The 13,405-nt window shown below is 40.7% G+C and overlaps 1 protein-coding gene across 7 annotated transcripts in view; it reads right to left on the bottom strand.

Moving 5' to 3' along the window:
- The window catches only part of adcy7 (adenylate cyclase 7), a 173,507-nt gene that overhangs the window by 4,596 nt on the left and 155,506 nt on the right, over window positions 1–13,405 (bottom strand). For 6 of the 7 annotated variants that reach the window (XM_059992886.1, XM_059992880.1, XM_059992882.1 and 3 more), the window contains 6 exons: window positions 12,897–12,990; window positions 12,645–12,803; window positions 8,056–8,202; window positions 7,837–7,944; window positions 3,751–3,865; window positions 3,272–3,396 (listed from right to left, as the gene is read on the bottom strand). In XM_059992886.1, the coding sequence (XP_059848869.1) occupies window positions 3,272–3,396; window positions 3,751–3,865; window positions 7,837–7,944; window positions 8,056–8,202; window positions 12,645–12,803; window positions 12,897–12,990 (748 nt within the window). The remainder of the gene's footprint in view (window positions 1–3,271; window positions 3,397–3,750; window positions 3,866–7,836; window positions 7,945–8,055; window positions 8,203–12,644; window positions 12,804–12,896; window positions 12,991–13,405) is intronic. The other variant, XM_059992885.1, reaches the window with a different exon arrangement.

Here is a 13,405-nt window from a genome sequence, read left to right on the forward strand (position 1 = left end):
TTATTACATAAGATTACTATACTGAAAATATAATATGTGCAGAGTAACAAAAGTAGCACAGCAACATCGGGAGAATATCCGAATCAGCTGTTGAACAACTACAAACAATGACAGCCTTTCAGTCTCCGCCTACGATGCTGTGTTTTGATTACACTGTCTTTATATTGTATTTTTTGTGTGGGGGGGGAATTATGTAAGGTATAAAAACAATCAGCATCATAGACTTCAAAAGTTCAAAGTAAAATTTATTATCAGTGTACATACATGTCACCACATACAACCCTGAGATTCTTTCTCCTGCAGGCATACTCAACAAATCTATAGAACAGTAACAGTAAACAGGATCAATGAACAACAAACTGTGCAAATGCAAATATAAATAAATAACAAAAGCATGAAATAAATTAAAGAGTCCTTAAAGTGAGATCATTGGTTATAAGAACAGCTCAACAGATGAGTATAGTTGTACTCTTTTGTTCAAGAGCCTGATGGTTGAGGGGTAGTAACTGTCCTCGAACCTGGTGGTACAAGCCCTGAGGCTCTTCTACCTTCTACCCGATGGCAGTAGCGAGAGAAGAGCATGGCTGGGTGGTGAAGATCTTTGATGATGGATGTTACTTATCTACGGCAACATTTCATGTAGATGTGCTCAATGATTTTACCCGTGATGTTCTGGGCCAAATCCACTACTTTTTGTAGGATTTTCCACTCAAAGGCATTGATGTTCCCATACCAGCCTGTAATGCACCACACATCTATAGAAGTTTGTCAAGGTTTTTGATAACATCCCGAATCTCTACAGACTCCTGAAGAAGTAGAGGTGCTGTTGTGCTTTCTTTGCAATTACGTTTATATAATGGGTCCAGGACAGGTCCTCTAAGGGTGACACACAGGAATTTAAAGTACTGACCCTCTCCACCTCTGATCCTCTGATGAATAATGAATCATGGACCTCTGATTTCCCTCTCCTGAATTCTACAATCATTTCCTGGGTTATGCTAACATTAAGTGAGAGTTTTTTGTTATGACACCACTCAGCCAAGTTTTCCATCTCCCTTCTGTATGCTGACTCATCACCCACCCCCTTTGATACAGCCCACAACAGTGGTGTCATCAATGAACTTGAAGAATATGGTGCTGCAGCTGCACTTAGCCACACAGTCATAAGTGTAAAGTGAGTGGAACGGGGGCTAAATACACATCCCTGTGATGCTCCTGTGCTGATGGAGATTGCGGAGGAGACGCTGTTGCCAATCCGAACTGACTGAGGTCTGCAAGTGAGGAAATCGAGGATCAAATTGCACAAAGAGGTGTTGAAGCCCAGGTCTTGGAGTTCACTGATTAGGTTTGAGGGGATGATGGTATTAAATGGTGAGCTATAATCGATAAAGAACATCCTGATGTATCCATCTTTGATGTCCAAATGATCCATGGTTGCGTGAAGAGCCAACGAGATGCCACCTGCTGCAGAGCTGTTGCTTCAGTAGGCAAATTAGAGTGGATCCAAATTGCCATCAGACAGGAGCTGATATATTTCAGCACCAGCCTCTCAAAGCACTTCATCACTGTAGATGTCAGTGCCACTGGGCGCTAGTCATTGAAGCAGATAACCAGGCTCTTCTTGGGCACCAGTATGATTGAAGTCTACTTGTAGCAGGTGGGTACCACACATTGCTGGAGTGCAAGGTTGAAGATATCCGTGAATACACTAGCCAGTTGGTCAGCACAGGTCTTCAGTACTCAGCAAGGTACTCTGTCGGACTGGATGCTTTCCTTAGATTTACTCTCTTGAAGGCAGCCTGCACATCATCTTCAGATACTGAGAGCAAAGGATCATCAGGAGACGTGGGAGTGAGCGATGGTTCCTCTCTGTTCTGGTGGTCAAAGTGAGCATAGAAGGCATTGAATTCATCTGGAAGTGAAACTCTTTTGTCCCCCATGTCGCAAGATTTAACTTTGTAGGAGGTTATGGCATTCAAACCCTGTCACAGCTGTCAAGCACCCCTCTTTGGATCCAGTATAGTCCGGAATCTCCACTTCACGCCAGAGATGCTGCACCTTTTGGAGCACTTTTAGTTCTCCAAACTTGAATGCCTCTTATCGGGCTCTCCACAAATTTATTGTTCATCCAGGGCTTCTGAATGGGGAAAATTTTATGGAGACACACTCATCTCCAGCTGTTTTAATCAAGGCTGTCATAACGCTGGTGTAATCATTCAGATCCTCAGTGAGTACATGAACACGACCCAGTCCACTGACACAAGGCAATCATGTAACCGTTCCCCTACCTCCTGTGACCACCTCTTAGTTGTCTTGATCTCTGGAGCTTTGCTCTTTAGGCTCTCTTCTGTTCTGTTAGATTTGTTCTGGTACTAGATTTTTGTACACTTTAAAATTTTAATGCTGTGCCTTTTCTTAAATTTCTTCAAAAAAATCTAAATATTCACAATTACCTTCAATTTTCAGTTCACTTTGCTTGTTTCATGATCAGCATACTGTTAAGTGGTGTATGTTCACTCCAATGTTGATGGTGCACGATTGAGATCTTCATTTTGAATTTTATGCAGTTTTTCCATTTTTCATTAACCTCTGTTCAGTGCATGTGACGTCACTTCTCTGAACTGTCTGTGGTGAGAAGAGACCAGTCCAGTATCTTGTGGAATTTTCCACTTGTGACATCATGTCAGCGCTCAAAAATAAATTTGGATTTTGGATTTTTTTGTATAAGGGTTTCACAACCTGTAGTATTATGCATATACCATACCAATTTGAAAACACATTACATTTCCTAAGGGGGGGGGGAAGTTGATATAAAGTATTACTTTCTGATAAAAGATCACTCATGTGTATATGGCCATCGAAGCAGAAATGAATGAAAGAGTAAGAACACACAGGAGAAGACAAGTGCATCAAATTACAGTCAATGCCTCTTTAGTGGGTGCAGTGACCCAAAATTTAGGCTAGGAGATTTTATATATTATCGGAAATGTCTAATGTACACATGTTGGTAATAGTTACAAATGTACTTTTATTGCAATCATAGTGCTCCAAATTGCGTTTCAAATGCATCAGAATCAATCACAAAAATATAAACTCAACAAATGTAGTTTTAATGTGAAACTATATTTATAGTGGACTAATGTCTTTATGTTCAGTAAGAGGATGTTACCAGGCTAGGAGAATGTATGTGGATGCTGTTTCCTAATCATTGCTCAAAACTCCACACAACACCTGAAGTAGATTCCCAGTCACACCCACAAGGAACCCTTACCTGGATTTTACCAAGTTCACCAGTACTTTCCATTCTGCTAGCAACATTAACTGCGTTCCCCCATATGTCGTACTGAGGCTTCTGTGCTCCAATAACACCAGCAATCACAGGCCCATGGTTTATTCCTGTCCAGAACAAAAATAATCAAAAGACTTTGGGGGTAATATATGATTTTATAGGATGGAGAAGGTACATTGTCTGTAATGAGCTACTAGTTTCACTATTAATAACATGATTAATGATATCTGTTTTTCAATAATAATTTTTCCATTTACCCCAGTGGATAAAAATTAGTTGGATAATGTTGCTACTACTATAAAAATATTCTAATAGTTGATTTTTTTTTCCTGAATTTTGCCTTAATGTCTTTGGTACTATTTGTAAATACTCCTGCATGCAAACATTTTTATGACTAACTGCCTGGCGTTATTAACTACAATTAGTAAAGCAATCAACAAGACTTATAGAATATAACATACCAACACGTAGTTTGAAATTATTGAAAGAATGCCTGTTGATGCCATCTAGCTTACTCATCAGAGCAGTGGCAAATTCCACCATGATGCCAATGTGAGCACAATGCTTTTCACGATCCTGTCGAAACAATAACGTGGCAACATTTTAAACACGCAACAGGAAAATGATGAAGGGTAACCATAAAACGTCAAGAGTACCAAGTAAAAATTCAAAAGTACTTCAAATGCCAACACATCAGGCCACATCTATTGGAAGAGAAAGAGAACAAATGTTGCAAATCATTCTCTGACTTGATATACTGTGTTTCTCACAGAATTGGCTTAACCTGCTGAGTGTGTCCAGCATTTTCTGCCTTTATTTTACATTTCCAGCACCTGCATTTTTTTTTCAGGACTAATAAAAAGGAATTGACATTCAAATTGAGTATTTGGACCCAGCATTTGTTTGTAGAGAGTGCAGAGGAGATTCACCCCAGTGTTGCCTGAACTGGAGGCCATTTTTCATGAGGAGAGATTGTCTAGGCTGGATTTTGTTTTCCCTGGAGTGGAAGAAACTGAGGAGCGACCTATCTGAGTGTCACAAATTATAGGAGACACAGAGAGATGCAATTGATGGTCAGGATCTTATTCTCACTGTAGCTGTATCACAAAGGTTTATGGTGAGAGGAAAAAGTTTTAAAGGGGATTTGAGGGAAGTGCGGGTGGCATGGTAGTGTAGCAATTAGCGCAACGCTTGACAGCGCCATCTGTAAGATCGAGGTACAATGCCTGCCACTGTCTGTAAGGAGTTTGTATGTTCTCCCTGTGACCTTGTAGGTCTCCTCCGGGTGTTCCAATTTCCAATCCAGCCCTCAGCACAGGTACAGTGAAAAACTTACTTGGAACAGCATCACAGGCATAGACATCACTATATAGAAATGACAGATAGGACTTCAGTATGGGAGGAACAGAGAGATGCGGGCCTAATGTGATCAACAGTGTATTTGGGTAAAAACGCTAGCATGGATACGATGGGTTGAAGGGCCTGTTTCTGTGCTGTACCACTCTATCACTAAATGGAAAGAGGCAGCAAACCACCAGCGCTACTTCATATTCTCAGTAAATCCATTGTCACCACTCCGTAAAAGACTAATATAAATAAAAACAAAAACTGTTAGAAATGCACATTTATCATCTCCTTTAGTAAAGCTCGGCCTTCTCTTTCAGGGGTAGGAAAAATATACACCAGCGTTTTTTAGTTTTATTCTGAATAATTAGGCACTACAATATTGCACTAACATACATTGCTTTAACTTCACTCTAGACTCAATAAAGTGGATTTTTTAAAATTACATGATATAATTGCCATCTTGTCACTGGCATTGAAATGAAAATGGCGAAGATAAAATTAAAGCAGAAGGTAGCCATGTATTAGGAGGGAAATATCAGCTCTATTCAACTTGCCCAAGTGCTACCCAATCTACTAAGCAGTTCCAGCACTTTAAGTTTTTAATTTCAAGTCAGAGACTCTTCAGAAGAACTGGAGAAAAGATTAAAAGAAATTAGTTTTCAGCCACAAGAAGGTAGGAGAGGCCTGGGTAGAACAAAAGGAGTGCCTCTCATAAGGCAAGACTGGATGCTATAACTTGGCAGTGAAGAAACAGATTATACTCCTTTATCTCTGATGAGCAAGGCTCTGAAACACATCCAGTGGGCCAGACTATAGAAGACTCATGACAGGCTGAACTGGCCAGACCTGTTACTGGAAGTAAAGAGCAAGCTACCCTGAACTGGAGAATTCCGTATTGAGTCTCAGAGGTGACATGCCTCTGGACGGCACTGGACCTCATTACGACAGTGCAGGCAGCAGAAGGGGCAAAGTGGAAGTGAGATGGTTAACTAGAGCGGCCAGCCGGTCACCCAAGTGGACTAAACAAGTGCTCAACAAAACGTGTGGTTTCTACAACGAAAAAGGATATTGTGAACAGTGCACTAGAGCACTGTTGGTGCATGCCAACACAGAGCCCAGCCTGCTAGTCCCAATTGCCTGCATTCGGCCATATCTCTACAAGCCCTACCCCTCCATGTAACTACTCAAGTGCTTCTTAAATTCTAACTGCTTCGACTACTGCCTCAGGCAGCTTATTCCATATACTCACCATTCTCTGATCCTCCAGTCCCTTTTAATTCTTAACACTCGCCCTAAATCTGTGCCATGTAGGTCTGGACTCCCCTAACCTGGGGGTAAACATTGTCACCATCCACCATATATGAATATAAACATTTACCTCTATGAACCTTCACACCCCTCATTCCCTATATTCCAAAGAATGGGTGAGGGGGGAGGGGTTTGTTTTGTTGTGGAGTTTTTGGTTTGTTTCTGCTTTAAATTGTCGCTGCTGCTCAGGTGGTTCCACTGAATGTTGTGGGCATGCTATGCCGACATCAGAATGTGTGGCGATGCGTGCAGGCTGCCTCAACACATGCTGAGGTTGTGTTGATTGTTAACAAGAACAAGGCATTCCGCTGAATGTTTTGTTGCAACGTGATAAATAAATCCGAGTCTTACGTAATCTGTCCAACTTATCCCTGGCAGCATCCCTGTAAATCTTTCCTGTACTCTTCCCAGTTTAAACAAGGTTTCCTGTAACAAGATGCCAATAACTGTGCATTGTACTCCTAGTGAGGCCTCACTAATGATTTGTACAACTGCAACGTAAAGTCCCATCTTCTATACTCAATGCCCTGAGTGACGAAAGCCAGCATGCTAAACATACTTTTAATACCGTTACCTGTAATGCTATTTTCAATAAGCTATGCTCCTATAGTCTCAGATCCCTCTGTTCCATTACATTCCCTAATGCCCCAGCATTCACAGCACAGGTCCTGCACTAGTCTGTTCTGTTTTCATCTCAGAACTAGATGTGTTTTCAACTCAGATTTCCAGCATCAGCAGCATTTTGCTTTTGCTTCTAAAAGCAACAATATTACCTTCCCAGATTCACAGGTGAACAATCTAGGCATCCTTGTTCCTTGAATAAGATTTAAATAACTGTTCAAAAGATTAAAGGAATAAAGGAATATATTGATATAAAAACATATTGAACAGGATACTCATAATAATAGGACATTTTCTGGGAACACAATTATTAGACATGTTCCTTTTTGCATTTTTGAGATAAGATAAAGTGAACTTGGAATAGAAAGCCAAGTTTAGAAATGACTAAGTGTGACGTTTTAACTTATTCAAGGTTTGTAGTATCCAGAAAACATTCAAGAACTTGTCAACATATTTAAAAATTTGATCCCAAAAAAATACTAAGTGCATATAGGCAATTATTTTAGTTCCCCGCAACCCTCAACGTGTTTAAGTGTTTTTAATGATTAATACCAGATGTTGTGACAGAGTGGATGTGACCAATGTCCCCTTCTCAGGTGTGCACGCACACACACATCTTTTGCTACTAGCACACAAAGGAATTTGAACTGCTCACAAAAGGTTGTCACCCTCTACTTCGGTGCCAAGTTCAGTATATTTCACGATCGTACACAATCATGTTTCCATGTATGATATGGACGGTGTTGACAACGTGGAGCTTGTGGTGCTTTGTCTACAGATTTTATAACTGGCTTACTTATACTGTTTTTATTAAAGGAATTGTTCAGTGCACACATGTTGTTGTCACTGGCAAAAAAAATTGCACAGCACAAGATTTTTGCGCACACTAGTCATTTGTCACTAGACAAATTAGAGTGTACATTGGATGTGACTGAGTAATTGCACCATTGGTTGAACCTGCTGACAGAATTGCTCTAAGTGACCAAGATTGTATTACAGTACGTTTCACTCTCCTCCAAGTTAAACTTCTGGCAAAGTAACCTTTTGTTACTGGGAGATGTCTCTGTAACTTTGAACATTAGTTTTCTTTCCTCTACTTCTTAAATAGACTGTTTTCTATGTAAATTGATGTCAATGGCTACATATGTACTCAGATGTATGCCCAGACCCTTCACCCTAACTTAATGGCCAAGACAATCTCGCCAATCGAGTCTGAATGTGGTAAGCTGCCAGTAGAAACTGCTGGTAATGTACAAGCCACTCAAGATTACCTGTTTATTTTCTTGACCTGTGGCAATACTAAGGCCTGCAGCAGCCATGTAGGTGCTCCCAATAGTTTTGATCTTTTCAACACCACTGAACTTTGGTTTTGACAAAAGCTGCAGAAAAACAAAATGACAGTGGAAAGAAGCTGTAAAGGTTAGCTGAATATACCATAAGCATAAATAGATTAAATGCCAGTTAAAATAAAACCGCTTTAATGTAGTTACCTCATCAAAATCTGCAATTATTTCATTTAATAGTCTCAGGCATTCAAGTCCTTCTTTGTTTACGTCACATTCTGTGTAAAACTCTTTGAAGTCAGGAACTGAGGCAAACATGATACAAACACAGTCATAAGACTGATGATACAAATCCTGTGATGAAAAATGTGAAAAGAAGAAGGCAACTTTAAATAAACATTTACATCTCTTTATATATTCACCTCACTGAGCATTTTCTCACCTCAGCTGGCTTCCCGTTTACCCATGATCTGTGCTGACCTCACCAAAACATGGATACTCATAGTGCAATTGTCTCTTCAGTCACTGTATTATTCATCCATGGTTAAATACTACAGAGTACTTAAGAGCATCAAAATCACTATCACATGAGTGATACCATATATTTGCGGGGTCAGAGACACAATAAGTTAATTTGACAATGAATATACCTTAAGTTAAAGAATAAGTTAACCATAGTGTAATACTCACTGCAAGATTAACGTATTTATGCTGTTATATTACTGCAAATACGAAGGTAGTGAGAGACTGTAAAGGTAAGTGCAGTGGCTAAAAGCAGTCAAGAGTAATAAAGTAACAATCTGTTCTAAAATTTCATTCCTGCAGTACTGGTTTTACTATATAAGCAGAATAACATTTAATTGTAGTGCTAAGATTATCAGTAACAGAGGGCTCTACAAACAATGCAAATTCAACCATGCTTTTAATATACAACATACTTTGAGCCTGTTCCAGCATTCATCAAAATCACAGCCGATCCAATGTCTCCACTCTGTTTTCCTTCATTCTTCCCCTATCCTTCGACCTCTTTATTATTCAGGAACTGACCAATTTTTATTTTGAGCTTAGTAACTACATGAAGAAATTTCCCCTCATTTCAGTCCTGAGTTGCCCATCCTTCATTCTGAGACTGTGTCACAATTACTAAAAGATTCAACGACGCTTCTAAATATCCAAGATGGCGGCGCGATGCAGCTTTCAGCGGCCACTCCGGAACTGATTATCTGTTATTTGTGAAGTGGGGTGCCGTGCGCAATCATAATCGATTGAAAACGGACGTGGAAGCACGGAGAAACATCCGGAAATTCCAGAAAGACCTTCTTCTTCGTTGCTGCTGCTGCTGCTGTGAGGTCCGGGACTCTGCTGGGAAGAACAGGCCCCCAGTCCTCAGGGTCGTGTTGCCGATGGCCGAGTCTTAATACGCTCGGCAGAGGATGGTGCTCGGAGAAACTGTGCCAGAGGGAATGGTCGTCAGCTCGGAGGTTCGACAGACTCAGGTCTCTTTCGGTGTGTGCTGCGTCTGCGAGGCTGTCGGGTAGCGCCTTGGAAGTCCATAGCAGGGGTATTCCCTTCTGCCGCCGGAGTGGGATGGCAAGTCTGTCGGGACCCTGGAACTTGTGGAAACTCTGGTGATATCTTTTGAACTTACAGTCCTTTAACATCTTGGACTATTTTTACTGTGCCCATAGTCTGTTTTTTATCAATTATGCTATTGTTTGCACTGTTGTGACTATATGTTGTAATTATGTGGTTTTGTGCAGATCTTGTAGCTTTAGTTTTTGGTCTTGTTTTTGTCTAGTGGATTGGGAGCTCCTTTCCGGGGAACGTGCTAGATGGTAGCGCGATATTAATACGCAGCAGTCTCTCCGGACTCTGGATTGGGGATTGCCAAACGTTACGTGGATTTTCTGGTGTAGTCTGTTTTGTCATATGCTTTTGTGATATCATTCTGGGAGAACGTTGTCTCATTTTTTAACTGCATTGCATTTGTGGTTTCTAAATGACAATGAACTGAATCTGAATCTGAAATGCACACCGAAAGCATGCAGAGTAAGAAAGGATAACAGCCTTTCTATATCCACTCCAAACTCTTGAAGAATTTTAAGCTCTGAATAGATTGACTCTCATTTTTCCCAAACTCTAAAAAATAACTCTAGTCTACTCAGTCTCTTCTACAACAAATGCAACATCTCTGGAATCAGTTTGGTGAATCTTCACTGCAGTCAGTACATTTCTTTTTCTCAGTAAGACCAGAAGTTGTATACAATTATGGTCCCATCAGGCCATTTGGTTCACTGATTCTGCTTGGCCATTTCATCATGGCTGATCCACTTTTCCTCTCAGCCCCAATCTCCCGCACTCTCTCTGTATCCATGCCCTGATCAATCAAGAACCTATCAACCTCTGCCTTAGATATACAGAAAGACTTGGACTCCACAGATGCCTGTGGCAAAGGATTCCACTGGTTCACCACTCTCCAGCTAAGTTGCAGGAATTAAATACAAAGTTAATGGAAAGCATTTCAGAGTATTTTCAAGCATGTTTTCAACACTTGCCCAGTTGTGAATATTGATCTGCGTAATGACCTGCTTAACTTTTAGGTTTTCTGTTAATGAGCTTTAAGTTTTCTCAGCCCGCTGACACGAAACTTACTATTGGTAAATCGGTTTTGCACTTCGGGATTATTTTTGGAACACATAATAATAGCCAGTTTGGCTAGTCAGAATTTCAAATCTCACAATGTGAAGCATTTACAAGGTCAAATGCATTTCTTATGATATTTTCTCTTGATCAAAAGATACCTTCAGAATCAGGTTGAATATCACTGGCATGTGTTGTAAAATTTGTTGACTTGAAACAACAGTGTATAATAATAATAAAATACATAGGATAAGTAGAGCAAAGAGAGAGAAATAAATGCTGAGTTGGTGTTCATGGGTTTGCTGTCCATTCAGAAATCTGATGGCAGAGGGGAAGAAGCTGTTCCTGAACATTGAGTATGTGTCATCAGGCACCTGTATCTCCTTCTTGATAGTAGCAATGAAATGCAATGAGAAGGCATGTCCTGGCTATTGGGTGCTTTTAATGATGGATGCCACTTTTGAAGGCATCCTGGATGCTGGGGAGGCAAGTGCCCATGACAAAGCTGGCTGAGTTTACAGCTTGCAGCCGCTTTTTCCAATCCTATCCGGTGCCCTCCCCCCAATACCAGACTGTGATGCAATCAGTGAGAATACTCTCCACGGTACATTTGTCGAAATTTTGCAAGCGTCTTTGGTGACATACCAACTCTCCTCAAACTCCTAATGAAATATAACAGCTGTCATACCTTCTTTGTAATTGCATCAACGTGTTGGACCCCGGGTGGATCCTCGAAGATGTTGACATCCCTGAGGAAATTGAAACTGTTCAACCTTTCTACAGCTGATTCCTTGATGAGGATTAGTGTGTTTTCACTCAAATTTCCTTTACTGAAGTCCACAATCAATTCCTTGGTCTTATTTATGTTCATTTCCAATGTTGTTGCTGAGATACCACTTAATCAACTGATCTATCTCACTCCTGTATGCCTCCTCGTCACCATCTGAAATTCTGCCACCAATAGTTGTGTCAATGGCAAATTTGTAGACAGTGTTTGAGCTGTGCCTAGCCACACCATCGTGGGTGCAGAGAGAGCAGAGCAGTGGGCTAAGCATGCATCTTTGATGTGCATCAGTGTTGACTGTCAGTGAGGAGGAGATGTTATTTCTGATCCACACAGTCTCTGCTCCCCCAATGAGGAAGTCAGGGATCCAGTTGCAGAGAGAGGTACAGAGGCCCAGGTTTGGAGCTTGTTGATCAGAACTCAGGGTTTGATTGTGTTGAACACTGAGCTGTCATAAATAAACAGCAGCCTGATGTAGGTAATACTATTGCCCAGGAGATCAAAGGCTGAGTGGAGAGCCAGTGAGATTGTATCTGCTGTAGACCCACTGTGGCAACAGGCAAATTGCAGCAGATCCAGGTCCTTGCTTAGGCAGGAGTTGATTCTAGCCATGACCAACTTCTCAGAGAACTTCATCACAATAGATGTGAGTGCCACTGGGTGGGCACTGGCATGAATATCACCCTTTTGAAGCAGGTAGGAACCTCCGACTACAGCAGTGAGAGATTGAAGATATCCATGAATGCCCCAGTCAGTTGGTTGGCACAGGTTTTCAGTGCCCTACCTGGTATACCATGAGGGCCTGATGCCTTGCAAAGGGTTCACTCTCTTGAAAGATGTTCCGACGTTGGCCTCGGAGACCATGACCTATGTCAATAATAGTCTTATTTTGACAGTCAATGGCACTGCATGTTAACATCGTAATGACTCCTCCATGGGATCCCACTCTTAGTGCAAGGATAAATAAAAAAACCGAAGTGAAATTCCACCAATGCTGGACAAGGCAAGCCAGGTTAAGATTCCAAACAAAATCTACGTCTTTCACTCCTACATTGGTACTAGTTGAGCATTTGCACGATAAAATATGGTTAACTTTAAAAGATAATATTTTCGTGGCAGAGTTAGAAACTAGTCAGACACTTGCTATCAATTAAAGATACTTAGGTCACTCCTTCAGTAACTAATACTTGGGTGTGCACATACCTGAACAGTTTCTCCACAACAATAAATCATTGCCAAGAATTAAACACTCCTTCAGATAATTCACATCTCATTTTGATTCTTATGAGATATTACTTAATACATAAAAACCATCTCTGACAATGATCAACCTACAATTTGCGAGTGCTTGTGGGTGGGGAGGAATCCGTACCTCATTCTTTTTATTTTCACCAATGAAGTGCTCAGCAACATGCCCTGGCAGCACGTTTTCCAGCAGAAGGCGATTCAGGTTTTCCATGGTCTCAATTTCTTCCCTCTCCCTTTTAAACTTATTCTTCCATAGGAAGTCTAGTCTACAATAATATTCATTCTGCAATAAGAACAATAAGAACTGCTTTGTCAGCAGCCTGCTCGGCCATTTGCAATCGTCATGGTACTTCAATGATGCAATTTTTTTTTTTACCTGTATTATTAAAAGCAGCAGCGTAAATCCAAACAGGAGGAGGCAAAAGCTACCCATTATCATTGGATCTTTCATGGGGCTTGGAGCCTCACTGCTAAACCAAAACAAAATTTACAAAATAAGTTGCACTTAATTATTGAAATATTAGTCTGACAAATTCACATCTTCTGTCACTACAGGCCCCAGTTATAATTAATTCACAACAAACACAAGCAAAAATGTTTCTGCATTGTTTTTTTTTACAAATGTACATTATTCATGGGGTAGGTTTTCAAAGTTCAAAGGTAAAGTACCATTTCTTCTCAGCATTTTGCAACTGAAGATAGATTTTCATCCACTAAGAGCTGGGGGCTTTCCCACCCAGCAAACCTGCAAGTCAAATAAAATACTTACCTTGGAATTCTGTATTCCATAAAAAGTTTTCCCCAACATCTGTCAGTCTCTAGACATCATGCCTGAATCCAGCCCACACACCACCAAGGGGTTCCTGGTTTCCGATTCCCCAACAT

This window comes from Hypanus sabinus, chromosome 17 (genome assembly GCF_030144855.1).
Source record: "Hypanus sabinus isolate sHypSab1 chromosome 17, sHypSab1.hap1, whole genome shotgun sequence".
NCBI classification, from domain to species: Eukaryota; Metazoa; Chordata; class Chondrichthyes; order Myliobatiformes; family Dasyatidae; genus Hypanus; species Hypanus sabinus.